The sequence below is a fragment of the Silurus aristotelis genome, assembly GCF_946808225.1.
Source record: "Silurus aristotelis genome assembly, chromosome: 1".
Taxonomy (NCBI): Eukaryota; Metazoa; Chordata; class Actinopteri; order Siluriformes; family Siluridae; genus Silurus; species Silurus aristotelis.
In genome coordinates, this window is record NC_139574.1 from 937,775 (window position 1) to 955,664 (window position 17,890).

The following is a 17,890-nucleotide window of genomic DNA, read 5'->3' on the forward strand; positions in this document are numbered from 1 at the left end:
ATTTGCGATCGTGTGTGATTGTGTATGGTTTGTGGTTTTTGCAGTTGTGTTTGGTTATTTGCGTTGGTTATTGATGGATGTTTGTGGTGCAGGGGCTGGTGATGGTTGTGTGTGGTTGTTGGTGGTTTGTGGTGCAGGGGTGGTGGTGGTTGTTGATGGTTGTTTGTGGATGTTTGTGGTGCAGGGGGTGGTGATGGTTGTGTGTGGTTGTTGATGGTTGTTTGTGGATGTTTGTAGTGCAGGGGTGGTGATGGTTGTGTGTGGTTGTTGATGATTGTTTGTGGTGCAGGGGGTGGTGATGGTTGTGTGTGGTTGTTGATGGTTGTTTGTGGATGTTTGTGGTGCAGGGGTGGTGATGGTTGTTGATGGTTGTTTGTGGTGCAGGGGTGGTGATGGTTGTGTGTGGTTGTTGATGGTTGTTTGTGGTGCAGGGGTGGTGATGGTTGTGTGTGGTTGTTTATGGTTGTTTGTGGTGCAGGGGTGGTGATGGTTGTGTGTGGTTGTTGATGGTTGTTTGTGGATGTTTGTGGTGCAGGGGTGGTGATGGTTGTGTGTGGTTGTTGATGGTTGTTTGTGGTCCAGGGGTGGTGATGGTTGTTTGTGGATGTTTGTGGTGCAGGTGGTGGTGATGGTTGTGTGTGGTTGTTGATGGTTGTTTGTGGTGCATGGGTGGTGAAGGTTGTTGATGGTTATTGATGGTTGTTTGTGGTGCAGGGGTGGTGATGGTTGTGTGTGGTTGTTGATGGATGTTTGTGGTGCTGGTGGTGGTGATGGTTGTGTGTGGTTGTTGATGGTTGTTTGTGGTGCAGGGGTGGTGGATGTTTGTTTGTTAATGGTTGTGTATGGATGTTTGTGTGGTGTTAATGGTTGTGTGTGGATGTTTGTGGTGCAGGGGTGGTGATGGTTATTTATGGTTTTTGTTGTGCAGGGGTGGTGATGGTTGTGTTTGGTTGTTGATGTTTGTTTGTGGTGCAGGGGTGGTGATTGTTGTGTGTGGTTGTTGATGGTTGTTTGTGGTGCAGGGGTGGTGATGGTTGTGTGTGGTTGTTGATGATTGTTTGTGGTGCAGGGGTGGTGATGGTTGTGTGTGGTTGTTTGTGGATGTTTGTGGTGCAGGGGGTGGTGATGGTTACTGATGGTTGTTTGTGGTGCAGGGGTGGTGATGGTTGTGTGTGGTTGTTGATGGTTGTTTGTGGTGCAGGGGTGGTGATGGTTGTTGATGGTTGTTTGTGGATGTTTGTGGTGCAGGGGGTGGTGATGGTTATTGATGGTTGTTTGTGGTGCAGGGGTGGTGATGGTTATTGATGGTTGTTTGTGGTGCAGGGGTGGTGATGATGGTTATTGATGGTTTTTTGTGGTGATGGTTATTGATGGTTGTTTGTGGTGCAAGGGTGGTGATGGTTGTTTGTGGTGCAGGGGTGGTGATGGTTGTGTGTGGTTGTTGATGGTTGTTTGTGGATGTTTGTGGTGCAGGGGGTGGTGATGGTTATTGATGGTTGTTTGTGGTGCAAGGGTGGTGATGGTTGTTTGTGGTGCAGGGGTGGTGATGGTTGTTGATGGTTGTTTGTGGTGCAGGGGTGGTGATGGTTGTGTGTGGTTGTTGATGGTTGTTTGTGGTGCAGGGGTGGTGATGGTTATTGATGGTTGTTTGTGGTGCAGGGGTGGTGATGGTTATTGATGGTTGTTTGTGGTGCAGGGGTGGTGATGGTTATTGATGGTTGTTTGTGGTGCAGGGGTGGTGATGGTTATTGATGGTTGTTTGTGGTGCAGGGGTGGTGATGGTTGTTTGTGGTGCAGGGGTGGTGATGGTTATTGATGGTTGTTTGTGGTGCAGGGGTGGTGATGGTTGTGTGTGGTTGTTGATGGTTGTTTGTGGATTTTTGTGGTGCAGGGGGTGGTGATGGGAACGCGCTGTATATCGACTCGGAGCTGAATCATGGCCAGACGAGTTGCTGCTCCACCTTCGACAATCCACCGCTGTGTTCCGAGAACTTCCAGATTGCCGTCCTGGAGGTTTGGGGTTTCCAGGACACCATGGAAACCTAACAGCCAATCAGCACATCCGGAGAGAGAGAGAGTGCTGTGGTTATCATCACAGAGAAGATCTTATATGGTTATATATTATATCACACTATACTCCAGGTGATGACGCTGATCGTGAACCTACATTTCACAGACAGCTTCCTGAAAGAACCCCACCAGCACACTCGAGAACATCCCACAAGCATCAGATCAATTACGTTTAATATCAGTGTCTGCTCTCAGCTTCCTGCTTTCTAATCATCATTTCCCCTGTATCATCTTATCAGTATAATTATTTCTGAGCTAATTATCACAGTCAATTGCCATACTGACATATCGTTACATCCCTAACCACAATCAGCCTTTTTCATACCATATAGCACTATGCTACCTGCTGTATCAGGTTACGCTATCAGACCCATATACATCACCACACACTGCACACTCTACACAATACCCATAATGCACTGTAGTCTTATTATAATTATTATTATTACTTTTTGAATCACATTTTATTATTTTTCTCTATTTATCAATCATCTTTTATTGGCTAGCGCTCGTCATAGCGCGCTAATGCTAGTTTCATACCTGATCGCTATCGTTCCTGGTTGTTGATCATATCAGTGTGTTTGATGAATGTTGTATGAATGTTACATCAGCGTTAGATAAACAGTCTGTGTAGATTTGCCAAATGTGTTATCAAGTAAGTTTTGTGTTTGTGTATAGATGTCTCTCTGTGTGTGTGTGTGTGTGTGTGTGTGTGTGTGTGTGTGTGTGTGTGTGTGTGTGAGAGAGAACGTTCCTACTTGTGAAATTAAACATATTAATGAAGTGTGTGTGTGTTAATGAAGTAATGTGTAAAGCATATCATTAAAATGTGTAATTAATTAAATGGTAAAGTCTTAAAGATGAAGAATGTTGATGTTAAAATAACATGCTCTATAACAGTCTGTGTGTGTGTGTGTGTGTGTGTGTGTGTGCGCGCGCAAGCGTGTGTTCACCAGTATTATTATCATTAAGTAAAGCATGTATAATAAATGTCAATAATGTTTAATAAAGTGTTTAAAACAAACACTTGAGACAACTGATATCTTCTCCACACCACCAGTCTTACTTATACCCAGTCTCTAGAGTCCTGATTTTTTATTAGACTCCTCTCAGTATCCCTGGCTTTTGGTAAGACCTGTCTCCCCAGTCCCTAGAGCACTGACTCTTGAATTAACCAGTCTCTAGAGCTTTAACACTCGATTAGATCCAGCCTCTAGTGCCCCGAATTTCAGTAAGACCTGTTGCTAGAGCCCTGACTCTTAGACAGAGTCTCTAGGGCCATGACTCTTGAATAAACCAATCTTTACAGCCCTTTGTTAGGCCCAGTTTCTAGAGCCCCAACTTTGGATTAGACCAGTGTCTAGAGCCCTCACACTTGGTTAGACCCTGTTTCTAGAGCCGTGACTCTTAGTTGGACCCCCTCTTTACAGCCATGGGTCTTGGTTTGACCAGCTTATAAGGTTTGGATACTTTGTTAGTAGCCTAGTCTTTAGGGCCCTGAGTCTTGGTTAGACCAGTCTCTGGAACGCTTGGTCCCGACTCTTGAATAAACCAGTGTCTAAAGCACTGACTCTTGGCTAGACCCAGTATCTAGAGCTTCAATGCTTGATTAGACCCAGTCTCTAGGGCCCTGATTCTTAGTTAGACCAGTCTCTAAAGCTTCAACACTAGATTAGACCCAGTCTCTAGAGCTGACTCCTGACTTTTGGTTATATCTTCCCATATGGACCTGATTTTTGGTGAGACTTGTCTCTAGAACCCTGACATAAGCCCTGACTTTAGACCAGACCCACTTCTGATTCAGTTTTTAGATCTTAAAGAATTTGTGTTAGAGCAGGAAACATGCTACACAATAGCAGCTGTGGTGTGTGGTGACTTTTACTCAGGTGTAATCTCTGATTTAGTCTGTGTGTCAGTGATGTGTGTGTGTGTGTGTTAGAGTGTGACTCAGCTGTCTGGGTTATATATAATTCAGACCACAGGGACTGATACACTTTACACACTGTACATAAAGAGGAAACTGATACCTACATGGATTTAACATTCAAACAAAGTGGATGCAGATGTGTGAAATCAAAGCCTATACACTTACAGGAAGGTAATCTGACTAATCTGATTTTCCCCGACACAATCAACACTACACTATACTGTATAAATATCCTTTTTTTTCCTTCTTCAGAACATTCATATTCAACAAAAACAGTCAACAAACAATGCCCAACTTTTGCAATGCTGGTGAAAATGAACAAGAGAAAGAAAAGGGGAAACATAACTAACTAAATAAAAACAATAATAATCAAATCACATGTTAAAACTCAAAATATTACTTAAAAAGACATCGATATAATCGAGGTATGGAGTCCACACTTTGTGAAAAGCTTCAGTAGTCTGAGGAGTAACACAGGTCAAGAACTCTAAGGGCTTGTCGTTGATCCAGGTTAATGATATATTTTTTCTAGCAGCAAAGGCAAGAATATCAAATAAACGCTTATTAAATTTCTTCTGAAGGTGTCTGACTGGGAGACCCAAAATCAAAGACAACGGGTCCATCTGTAGCTCCTGTCCAAACAACAACTTCTGACCAATAAATTCAAATTATAGTACAATTCCATAATAAGTGGGTGTAGTCTCCCATTTCCACCTTACATTTAATACATAATAGTGAACTATCTGAGTCAAACTTGCTTCTAAGAAGTGGTGTAATATGCAATCTCTGCACAATCCTGAGCTCAATCGCTTTGGCCCTATTGCAAACACATATCTTTTTTGTCTCACTCCAGATCAGTTCCTATTCCTCCTCTGTGATGGTCAATTGTAACTCCCTCTCACATCATCTTTTAGGGTGTTTTCACACCTAGTTCGTTTGAGCCCTCCAAACGCTCTCGGAGCGGTTCAGTGTGTATATGTAAACAAACCAAGTGATCTCAGACCCTTTAAAAGGACCCACAAACGAACCGTACTCAGACCACCTCCACCAGAGGTGGTCTGAGTACGGTTCGTTTGTGGGTCCGTTTGTGGTTCGATTTGTTTGTGACATGTGAAAGCATTGAGGTCCCGGTCCGCTTTGCGTTTCGTTTCGGTAAATGTCCCTGGGGGCTTGCCAGACCAGCAGCCGTGTTCCGTCACTGCTGAAACACAAAACTTTTCAACATGGCAGGTCGTGTAGTCGTGTGGTCTTATGAAGAGAGCTGTGCACTTATTGATATTTGGAAAGAGGATGGCATTAAACGCCAACTATTCTCAACACATAAAAACATAAAAGTATTTCTTCTGTTTTCTCAAAAACTGAAGGAAAGGGGCTACAACAACAGCACCACAATGTCGCGCAAAAGTGAAAACACTACGACAGAAGTACACGAGCACACGTGATAAAATTTCACAGAATTCTGGGTTCTGAGTTCTTATGAGGTTGAGGTGTGAACACGAAAGGGTCTGAGATCACTTCAATACTAAAGAGGACCAAAAAGAAAACTGGGTTCTCTTTTAAGTCTTTTATATTGTGAACACGAAAGGGACTTAGGTCACATTTGCTTAGATCACTTTCTGGTTCACTTTAAATGAACTGGGTTTTGGTTCTTTTAAAACGAACTATATGTGAAAAACACCCTTCAACTCCTTGGTGTTCACCACCTCGTATAAACAGAGAGCGCTATAAAAATAAATGATCTGCTTATACGATGGGGGGTTCAGCAAACACTTCTTCATAACTTGACATGGAGGAATTGGTTACCAGAGTAGTATTTTTAAAGATATAATCCCTGATTTAAAGAAACCTTAAAAAAAATAATAATAATAAATAAATTTTGGCATTGTATATTTTATCACCAAATATTCAAAAGACATTAAAGAACTTCCAGTAAACAAATCGCAGAGTCTGCATATCCCATAAGTGTTCCAAGCTTTAAAACCAGAGTCTGACAGACTTGGTGTAAACTCTGGGTTATTGTTAATGGGAGTTAGAGAAGAAGACCATTCAGCCCTGCCCTCTATCCTACGTGTAATAGACCAGGCCTTCCACATATTCCATACAATTCTGTTACCACATAAAGACTACTTTGAAGCCTCTAACAAATCATAGATTCTTTAGAAGGCAAGACGACGGAGAGGCCAGCCAAATAGACCCAGGGTCCTCTTTAAGCCATTTAGCCAGGAATCTTTGCTGGCAGACCAACTGATATTTTCTTACATTTGACAAATCCAAGCCCCCAGAAGAGCTGGAGAGTTTTAGTCTAATGAACTAAGCCAACGACACACACTCCGGGCGGATAGGACATTAGATGGTTCTGGTAAGACCAGAGGCGGTGGATTGTGCATTTACGTTAACAAAGCTTGGTGCACAAACTCTGTTATTGTTGAGAGTCATTGTTCAACTAACCTGGAGTTTCGAATGGTTAAATGTAGACCGTTTTATCTACCGCGGGAGTTCACTTCCACCATTATTACAGCAGCTTACATTCCCCCTGATGCTGATAAGATAAGATGAGATAAGATAAACGTTTATTCGTCCCACAGTGGGGAAATTTCTTTGTTACAGCAGCGTGAAAAAATAAAAAATAAATGCAAATATTTAAAAGAATAGACATTCTATAGTATACAAGTATATACACAACACAATGTATAAATACAAATGAGGAAAAAGTACGTATTGCAGGTAATATTGCACGTATTGCAGGTGATATTGCACATAGGTAGTATTATTACACAGTAAAACAGTAATAACAGTAACTATTACACCATTGAACAGTAAAACCAGTGTGTATTATGGTTAATGGTTCACTGGGAGCAGCTTTGATTGTAAAGTCTAATAGCAGCAGGGAGAAAAGACCTTCTGTATCGCTCCTTCAGACACTTAGGATGTAACAGTGTGTCACTGAAGGAGCTGCTCAACGAGATAACAGTTTCGTACAGGGGGTGAGAGGCGGTGGGCAGCAATGATGATAGTTTTGCTACCATCCTCCTTTCTCCCACCTCCTGTACAGTGTCCAGGGGAATCCCCAGGACTGAGCTGGACTTCCGGATCAGCTTGTCCAGTCTCTTTCTGTCTGCAGTAGAGATGCTGCTACCCCAGAAGACCACACCATAGAATATGGCTGCTGCCACAACAGAGTCAAAAAAAGGTCTTCAGTAGCTCTCCCTGCACTCCAAAAGACCTTAGTCTCCTCAGCAGAAACAGTCTGCTCTGCCCTTTCTTATAAAATGCCTCAGTGTTGTCTGTCCAGTCCAGTTTGTTATTTTAGATGAACACCAGGGTATTTGTAAGAGTCCACTCTCACAATGTCCTTTCCCTGAATGTTTACCAATGGAAGTGATGAAGTGGGTTTGTGCCTACAGAAATCCACCACCAGTTCTTTGGTTTTCCCCGCGTTTATCTGGAGGCAGCTCCGTTGGCACCAGTCCACAAAGTTCTGTATAAGTCCTCTGTACTCTCTGTCATCATCATTCGTGATCAGACCGACGATGGCAGAGTCATCAGAGAACTTCTGTAGGTGACAGGTTGCTGAGCTAAACATGAAGTCTGCAGTGTATATGGTGAAGAGAAACGGGGCTAGAACCATTCCCTGCGGGGCTCCAGTGTTGCAGACAATCATGTCAGACTCACAGTCACGAGTTCTCACATACTGTGGTCGGTCTGTAAGGTAGTCCAGTATCCAGGCTTGGCTTGCTTGCTATGAAAGAACTTTATGCGGCCATAAGTAAACAGACTGTTTATCCGTTCAAGCTGCGTTTATTGTTGCAGAAGATTTTAATCACTCAAACTGATTGAGGCAGTGCTCCCCAAATTCCACCAGTTACACCTGTTTACTGTTACACCAGAGGGAACAAAACCTTATACCATGTATACACAAACATGGCTGGAGCTTACGTTGTGACCCCCCTCCCCCACCTAGAACAGTCAGATCACCTTTCTTTGTTCCTCACCCCCAAATATGCACCCCTCATCAATTGGGTGAAGCCATCAGTGAGAACCATCAAGGTGTGGCCCGCAGAAGCAGATTTCACACTCAAGGAAAGGTTTCTACACACAGACTGGACTACATTTGCTTCTCAGGCCACTAGTGACACTCACACAGACATCGACTGCTACACCTCCTCTGTACTGGATTACATCAATACCACCATAGACAGTGTTACTATTCAAAAACAGATCATCACATACCCAAATCAGAACCCATGGATGAACAAATGGGTGCGCCTCCTGTTGAAGGCACGCACTACTTCCTTCAGATCAGGCGACGCTCAGGCCTACAGCAATCCCAGAGCTAACCTGAAGAGGGGCATCAAAGAGGCCAAGCACTGCTACAAGCAAAAGATAGAAAAGCATTTTTCCAACTCTGACCCTCGACGCTTGTGGCAAGGCATCCAAGCCATCAGTGATTACAAATCCTCCCACTCCACCCGCGCTGCCACTGATGTCCTCTTCTTGAATAAGCTTAATGACTTTTATGCTTTATGACTTTGAGAGAGACAATAGATAAACTGCCACCAGCTCAAACTCTCGGCTGATCACTGTCCAATCACACTCTCCTCCACAGATGTCTGCAACGCACTGAGCCGGATCAGCGCACACAAAGCCGCTGGACCAGACAACATCCCTGGACGCGTACCCAGGGCATGTGCTGAGCAGCTCGCTGGGGTCTTTACTGACATCTTCAACCTGTCTCTTGCCCAAGCAGCTGTTTCTACTTGCTTTAAATGCACCTTCATTATGCCAGTGCCAAAACACTCCAACCCAACTGCCTGAACGACTACCGCACTGTAGCACTGACACCCATTGTCATGAAGTGCTTTGAGTGGCTGGTCCTGGCACACCTGAAAGACTCTCTGCCATCCACATTGGACTCTTACCAGTTTGCCTACCGCAGCAATAGGAGCACAGAAGATGCAGTTTCCATGGCACTGCACTCTGTGCTCACACACTTGGACAATAAAAACACTTATGCTGTTTGTTGACTTCAGCTCAGCATTTAATACCATCATTCCATCCAAGTTAATAGCCAAACTTGTAGATCTGGGCATTAACACCTCCACTTGCAACTGGATTATGGACTTTCTGACCAACAGACTTAGGCCTACAGGGAGGAGATCCAGCACCTAGCCACATTAAATTAAATAGGACTGAACGCACAGCCAGCACCTCTGATCTAAAGATAGGATTGCTGAATATTAGATCTCTCACGTCAAAAGCGCTGACTATAAACGAAATTATTACCGACCAGGAGTTTAATATAATGTGTTTGACAGAAACGTGGATTAAATGGAATGAATATTTAGCATTAAATGAGGCGAGTCCTCCTGGGTATAGTTACATACACCAACCACGTCTAAATGGCAGAGGAGGCGGAGTCACAGCTATTTATAATAATAATCTAAGCGTCACACAAAAGACTAAACACAAATGTAAAGCAGGTCCAGTCAGTTAATTCCACTAATTAATTATTTATAGGCCCCCAGGGGCCCGACTCTGATTTTCTCATAGAATTTGCAGATTTCATCACAAATGTAGCTACATCTTTACACAAAGCATTAATTATTGGTGACTTTAATATTGATTTTGATAATCAGGAGGACTCCTTAAGAGCAGCAGTTGTGTCCATTCTACAGTCAGTTGGAATTAATCAGAATGTTATAGGACCCACTCATAGTGGTGGACACACTCTCGATTTGTTGTTAACATTTGGATTAAAAATAAAAAACGTAGTCATAATTCCACAGTCTGAAGCTATTTCAGACCATTATCTCATCTCGTTCAAAATTTGCCTCAGTCATTGCATTACTACTTCACCACGTTATCGTGTTAAGCGTACTTTCATGTCAGCTACAGCAGCGCGTTTTATTAACAATCTTCCAGAAATTACGATATTAGATAGATCTCCGTCTGACCCTGCAGAGCTCAACTGGGCCACTAAACACCTAGAATCAACATTACGTTATACCCTAGATGATGTAGCTCCCCTTAAGACCAAAATGATCAGGGAGAAAAAATTTGCACAGTGGTATAATGATCATACACGCACCTTAAAACAGACCACTCGAAAATTAGAACGTAAATGGCGTCAAACAAAATTAACAGTATTTCAAATAGCATGGAAGGAGAATCTCCTAATTTATAGAAAATCTCTTAGTGCTGCTGATCAGCATATTTCTCCACCCTCATAGAAAATAACAAGCAGAATCCTAGATTTTTATTCAGCACGGTAGCAAAATTAACAGGGAATAAAAGCACTGCACTCACATGCACACCATCAATAGGTACTAATGATTTCATGAACTTTTTTAATAATAAAATTTAAAACATCAGGCAAGAAATCCAGACGGTTAATATAAATCCAAATTATTTTACAAGTAACCCTGTAGACAGCAGTGTAATTATAACAGATAATCAAGCTTTACTCCTATTCACGAGAATGACTTAATTTCATTAATTTCCTCTTTAAAACCATCAACCTGCATCTCCATCCCTCACCTACAAGTTTCTTTAAACAGATCACTCCAGAGGTAATTGAACCTGTTTTAAAAAATAATAAACTCTTCCCTTAGCACTGGTTTTGTACCAAAATCCTTCAAACTGCAGTATCAACCCCCTAATTAAGAAACCTGACCTTCAACCTGTCAGCTGTCCAACTACAGTCTAATATCAAATCTCCCCTTTATCTCCAAAATTTTTGAAAAGGTTGTAGCACAGCAGTTCTGCTCACACCTACTTATGAATAACATTTTTGGAATGTATCAGTCAGGATTTCGGCCTCATCATAGCACAGAGACTGGGCTATTGATCATCTCCTGCTTGCTGGACTGGAGAACGTTTTTGGAATAAAGGGAACAGCTCTCTCTTGGTTCAGGTCTTATTTGACTTATTTGACTTATTTGACTGATCAGTTTGTTGATGTTAATGGTGAGTTCTCCACACTCTATGAGGTAAAGTTTGGTGTTCCTCAAGGATCTGTCTTAGGCCCACTGCTTTTCTCTTTATATCTGCTGCCTCTTGGTGAAATCATTCATAAACATGGGATTCGCTTCCATTGCTATGCTGATGATCCACAGCTGTATATTTCAGCAAAGCCAGATGAGAGAGATCAGCTTAACAATGTTGAGAAGTGTGTAAAGGACATTAGACAGTGGATGCTTGATAACTTCCTTCTGCTCAACTCAGATAAGACAGAAGTACTTTTACTAGGACCACATGCAGATAGAAGTAAACTTTCCGATTACGTAGCATCTCTGGATGGTGTTTCTGTTTCAGCGTGTACGGCTGTCAAAGACCTCGGTGTGATTATTGACCCGAGTCTTTCCTTTGAGTCTCACGTGAATAATATCACCAGGATCTCCTTCTTTCACCTTAGAAATCTTGCTAAAATTAGAAATATGATGTCGTTACAGGATGCAGAAAAACTAGTTGATGTTTTTGTAACATCTAGATTAGACTACTGTAACGCTTTACTGTCTGGGTGTTGGAGTAAGTGCAGAAATAAGCTTCAGTTAGTTCAGAATGCAGCAGCAAGAGTCCTCACTAGATCTAGGAAATATGACCACATCACCCCTGTTTTAATCATCTACACTGCTCCCAATTACATCTCACACTGATTATAAAATACTACTACTGACATATAAAGCACTTAACGCTCTCACGCCGCAGTATCTGAGTGAACTTCTGTACCAGGATGATCCTCCACGCCTACTTAGATCAAAAGGTGCAGGCTATCTTTTGGTTCCTCAAATAATGAAGACTCCAGCAGGGGGCAGATCTTTCTCTTATAAAGCCTCACAATTATGGAACAGCCTTCCTATCAGTGTTCGGGACTTAGACACAGTCTCAGTGTTCAAGTCGAGGCTGAACACATATTTATTTAGTCAAGCCTTTTATCAGTAGATTTTTCTTAGGTAAAGGAGCAGATCTGGAGGGATCATGGATATGGAGTGTTTGGTGAACTGGTATATTTGTATGCTGTCGTCCCCTCACATTCACACGTTCACTCAGGTTTGTTGATGGTGGTGTGGTGGGTCGTCTCTTATCCCAGAGATCCCTCATGTCTGTGTTACCTTCTGGTTCTCCCTTTTAGTTATGCTGCCATAGCGAGTCTTGCCGGAGTCCAAACTGCACAGTGACATTAACTTTCATACACCAATAGGGACACTTAATAATCCATATCCTTCTCTTCCTGTCACCCTCTTCTCTCTCTCTCTCTCTCTCTCTCTCTCTCTCTCTCTCTCTTTCTCTCTCTCTCTCTCAGTCGAGTTAAACATGCTCCTGAGGCTCCAGTGACCACTGTTCCTGCCCCTCTTTCCTCCGTGGATCTTCACACTTCTGTGCAGCTTGGGACGGTCTCTCATCAACACCTTGGGTGGTTCCATGAAATTCCGGAGTAGAACAGGTGCTTTGAGGATGGATTGGACTGTAGTTGGTGTCAACAGTCTGCTACACTGACTCAGGAATACAGTTTGCTTCTGATCGTCATCACTGCACCCCGCAACATTGTATATCCGCTTCAAATGGACATTCGGTGCAACCCAGATGAGGATGGGTTCCCTCTTGAGTCTGGTTCCTCTCAAGGTTTCTTCCTTATGCCATCTCGGGGAGTTTTTCCTTGCCACAGTTGCTCATCAGGGACAAACATACTTACAAAGAACATATTTACGTTTAATCACCACATTATCTGTGTAAAGCTGCTTTGAGACAATGTTCATTGTTAAAAGCGCTATACAAATAAACATGAATTGAATTGAATTGAACATGGTGCAACAACAATAACCTGCTCCTTAACACCTGCAAGACAAAGGAGCTCATTGTGGACTTCAGGAAAGAGACAAGAGGCACACATAACATCACCCACATCAATGGGATGGCTGTTGATCGCATCTCCAGTTTCAAGTTCCTGGGGATCCACATCTTGGCTGACCTGTCCTGGACTACCAACACCTCCAGCCTGGTCAAGAAGGCTCACCAGCGCCTCTTTTTCCTGAGGACACTAAGCTTTCCTCAGATATCCTGGTGAACTTTTACCGCTATGCAATAAAAAGCATCCTGACCAGCTGTGTCACAGTCTGGTATGGGAGCTGCTCTGTTGCAGAGGATAAGGCACTGCAGCGGGTGGTGAAAACCGCATCACAGGGACTCCACTTCCAGCCATGGAGGACATCCAGAAGAAACGCTGTCTGCGTCGAGCTCGCAGCATTCTTAAGGACTCCTCTCATCCCACCCATAGACTGTTTTATCTTCTGCCCTCCGGCAGGCGTTTCAGGTACCTTCGGACCAGGACCAGCCGACTAAAGAACAGCTTTTTTTCTAGAGCTGTCTCTTTATTGAACTCTGCCCCTCGCTAAACCTACTGCCCTTCATACACTGCTACATTCCCCCCACCTCACACTTCGTTATTGCGCTAATGGACTGTCTACACGAAAACTTATGCTCACTTGTACATTTGCTCATTTCTCACCTCACACTTCGTTACTGCACTAATGGACTGTTTACACAAAACTTTTCTTATTTGCACGCTTGCTCTTTTTTGTATTGCTGCTCATCATTACTTAATTTACCACTGTATATATCCACCTGATTTCTGTTTATAGTAACATCAATATATTATTTTTATAGCACATATCCTTCTATAAATTTCAGTTTATAGTAATAGCCATCTGTATATTATTGTTCATAGTACATATACACTTACGGGCCACTTTATTAGGTACACCTTACTAGTTCTGGGTTGGACCCCTTTTTGCCTTCAGAACTGCCTTAAACCTTCGTGACATAGATTAAACAAGGTACTGAAAACATTCCTAAGAGATTTTGGTCCATATTCACATGATAGCATCACGCAGTTGCTGCAGATTTGTTGGCTGCACATCCATGATGCGAATCTCCCGTTCCACCACATCCCAAAGGTGCTCTATTGGATTGAGATCTGGTGACTGTGGAGGACATTTGAGTGCAGTGAACTCATTGTCATGTTCAAGAAACCAGTCTGAGATGATTTGCGCTTTATGACATGGCGCGTTATCCTGCTGGAAGTAGCCATCAGAAGATGGGTACACTGTGGTCATAAAGGGATGGACATGGTCAGCAACAATATTTAGGTGGGCTGTGGCGTTGACACGATGCTCAATTGGTACTAATGGGCCCAAAAGTGTGCCAAGAAAATATCCCCCACACCATGACACCACCACCACCAGCCTGAACCGTTGATACAAGCCAGGATGGATCCATGTTTTCATGTTTTTGACGCCAAATTCTGACCCTACCATCCCAATGTCGCAGCAGAAATCGAGACTCATCAGACCAGGCAACGTTTTTCCCATCTTCTATTGTCCATTGTCAATTTTGGTGCTCCTGTGCGAATTGTAGCCTCAGTTTCCTGTTCTTAGCTGTCAGGTGTGGCACCCAGTGTGGTCTTCTGCTGCTGTAGCCCATCCGCCTCAAGGTTTGTGCGTTCAGAGATGCTCTTCTGCATACCTCGGTTGTAACGAGTGGTTATTTGAGTTAATTTAGCCTTTCTATCAGCTCGAACCAGTCTGGCCATTCTCCTCTGACCTCTGGCAACAAGGCATTTGCGCCCACAGAACTGCAGCTCACTGGATATTTTCTCTTTTTCTGACCATTCTCTGTAAACCCTAGAGATGGTTGTGCGTGAAAATCCCAGTAGATCAGCAGTTTCTGAAATACTCAGACCAGCCCGTCTGGCACCAACAACCATACCACGTTCAAAGTCACTTAAATCACCTTTCTTCCCCATTCTGACGCTCAGTTTTAACTGCAGCAGATCGTCTTGACCATGTCTACATGCCTAAATACATTGAGTTGCTGCCATGTGATTGGCTGATAAGAAATTTGCGTTAACGAGCAGTTGGACAGCACATACACACCACATACATACCATTTTATTTAACTCATGTAAACACTATATCCTGCACTTGCTGCTGTTGCACTCTGGTTAGACCTAAACTGCATTTCGTTGCCTTGTACTTGTACATGTGTAATTTCAATAAAGTTTACTCTAATCTAATCTAAAGCAACAGATTTGGAAAAATTTATTTTCTACCCCAAGAATTTCCCAAACAAACTAATAATCTCCACCAAACTTGGCACAGAAGACTACAATTTTTTTTAGAAAAAAGCAGGATATCATCGGCATAAAGGGAGATTTTATGCTCTATAGCACCCAGCGACACTCCAGACACTGTCGTGTCCCCACTAATTGCCTGAGCCAGTGGCTTTATCGCTAAGGCAAAAAGCACCGGGGAGAGGGGACATCCCTGTCTAGTGCCCCGAAACAGATTGAAATTGTCCGAGATGTGGCTGTTTGTGACAACGGCTGCAAGAGGTGCAGAATAAAGTAGACGAACCCACTGAATAAAGGCCAAACCTTTCTAGACTGTAAAATAAATAAGGCCACTCCACTCGGTCGAAAACCTTACCCCTAACCCTCCGCATCTAAAGATAAGACAACGGTGTCAGTATTGCAATTGTGAGGAAGCTCAAGAACATTAAGAGGTCGCCTAATATTGTTACTGGAACTTCTAATTTTAATCAAACCTGTTTGGAATTTTCTCTAATCGCAATGTAAGGACTTTGAAGATCAGCTTGAAATCTACGTTCAACAAAGAGATCGGTCTGTAGGACCCACAACTCTCTGGATCTTTTCCTTTTTTTTAAATAAGAGAGACACTGGCCTCTCTCAGTGACTCAGGCAACCTATTTATCCTAAATGAATGGTCATACATAGCTAACAAGGGATCTATCAAAAAGTGCTCAAATTCTTTATACACTTCGCTCCCTAGAACATCTGAACCAGGAGATTTACCAGATTGTAGCCTATGTAAAGCCACTAAAGCTTCTTCCTTTGAAATGGGGGCATTTAAGACCATTCTTTGTTCATCTGATATATCTGGGAGTGTTAACCTGTCAAAAAAACTTTTCATAGCCGTATCATGTTGAAGATTCAGACTGATATAAATCTAATAAAAACTGCTTAAATGTAGAATTTATAAACCCAGAATCAAGTGATTGTTCTCCCATTAAAACCCAAATAAAGGTAATGAATTGTTGAGCACATTTATTCTTCAATAAATAAGAAAAATGCTTATTAGGTTTATTGTCATGTTCAGACAATCTTTGCTACTTTTTAGCCTACTACGATAACAACGAGTCTAAGTCCACTCAGTTTCTTCCGAAGATTTTAAAGGTCTTCCCACTAACGTCCAGTAGTACCATAGAATGATCAGAAACAACAGTATAACTGATAGTACAACTGGAGATATATTGCAAAATTGCACTAGGAACAAAAAAAGAATCAATCTTAGAATACTACTTATGAGGAGGAGAGTAAAATGTAAATTCTTTGTGCAGTAGGTTAAGAGTACGCCAAACATCAGTGTAGCCCAACTCTTCACACAAAGCAGATAAAGTTTTAGATTGCTTACCGGGAGGGCAATTCTTAGAAGGGAGTCTATCCAATAAAGGATTCAACAAACAGTTAAAATCCCCCCTATAATCACCGTGCCGGACACAATGTCCAACAGATCCGAAAAAGCCTTGGTAAGAAGCTTAGGAGCAAAACCTGGCGGGAGAAACACATTCAGAGGGTCATCTCCTCTCCATTCAACAACCCCCTAACAACAACATAACAGCCTCGTGTATCCTTTACATTATTCAAGATCTTAAAATGTGCATTTCTATTCACCAGGATAGCGACCCCCTACTGCTAGTTGTAAAGGAGGAGAAATACATTTGACCAATCCACTTATGTTTAAGATTAGAGCGCTCCCTGTCGTTCAGATGGGTCTCCTGCAACAGGGCCAAACTGAAGCCTTCCATCCATACAATCCTCTGCACTGAGATTTCACATGTAGTAAAGAAACACAAATATACACAAATAAATAACACCTGCATGTCTGGGTAGTGGAACAGAGAAACCAAACCTAACATCATCAGAAGATAACAACAACAACCATAAGAAAAGAACAAAAACAGACTTAAAGAAAAAGGAGCATATTCCCTTCTCATAAAGGGAACACAAGTCCCAAAGAACCATCCTTTCCATTCAGAAAATCCCGAACAGAACACTTTCAAACACAACTCACTCAAGAAGTAAACAAGCTTCCCAACATCGTCCACACCGCTCAGCCACAACTATAAGTAATAAGTGAAGAACGCAAATTAGAGGGAAAGGTTTGAGTCTCTTATTTGGCGCTAATCGAGGCACGTAGTTTGAACAATAAGGCCATTTAAGAATCAGACACGGAGTTGACCGGAGGAGAACGGTTATTTGCAGCAGGTTGTACATGTTGCTCCTTCTGAGTAATAAACTCTAAGACCGCTGCAGGTGTGCACAGAACCTTGGTGGTGTTCCCAATGGTTACTCGCAGCTTAGCTGGGTAGAACATTGCATAGCAAACTCCAATTTCCTGCAACCGCTGTTTAGCCGAATCAAATTCCCTGCGCTTATGGAGCACAGCGGCGGAGAAATCTTGATAGAAAGACACCTTACTGTTCTCAAACCACAGAATTCCATCCATAAACAACTTTCTACTTGCATCAAGTCAAGTCAAGTTTATTTGTATAGCGCTTTTCACAACAGACATTGTCTCAAAGCAGCTTTACAGAAATCAACAGTGAAGGTGAAGGTGTGTGTTTATCCCTGATGAGCACCATGGCGACTGTGGCAAGGAAAAACTCCCTTAGATGTTATGAGGAAGAAACCTTGAGAGGAACTCAAGAGATTCAAAAGGGGAACCCATCCTCATTTGGGTGACATCAAGAGTGTAATCATAAATCTTTCAACAATACAGAACACTGGAGAGTGAGAACTAAATATACTATCAAGAC

General features: G+C 42.5%; 1 protein-coding gene across 1 annotated transcript in view; it reads left to right on the top strand.

Moving 5' to 3' along the window:
• The window catches only part of tbc1d24 (TBC1 domain family, member 24), a 25,527-nt gene extending 22,433 nt beyond the window's left edge, over positions 1-3,094 (top strand). The window contains exon 7 of the mRNA XM_083546636.1: positions 1,892-3,094. Coding sequence (XP_083402762.1) covers positions 1,892-2,046 — 155 coding nt within the window. The 3' untranslated portion in view covers positions 2,047-3,094. The remainder of the gene's footprint in view (positions 1-1,891) is intronic.
• Positions 3,095-17,890: the final 14,796 nt, after the last annotated feature.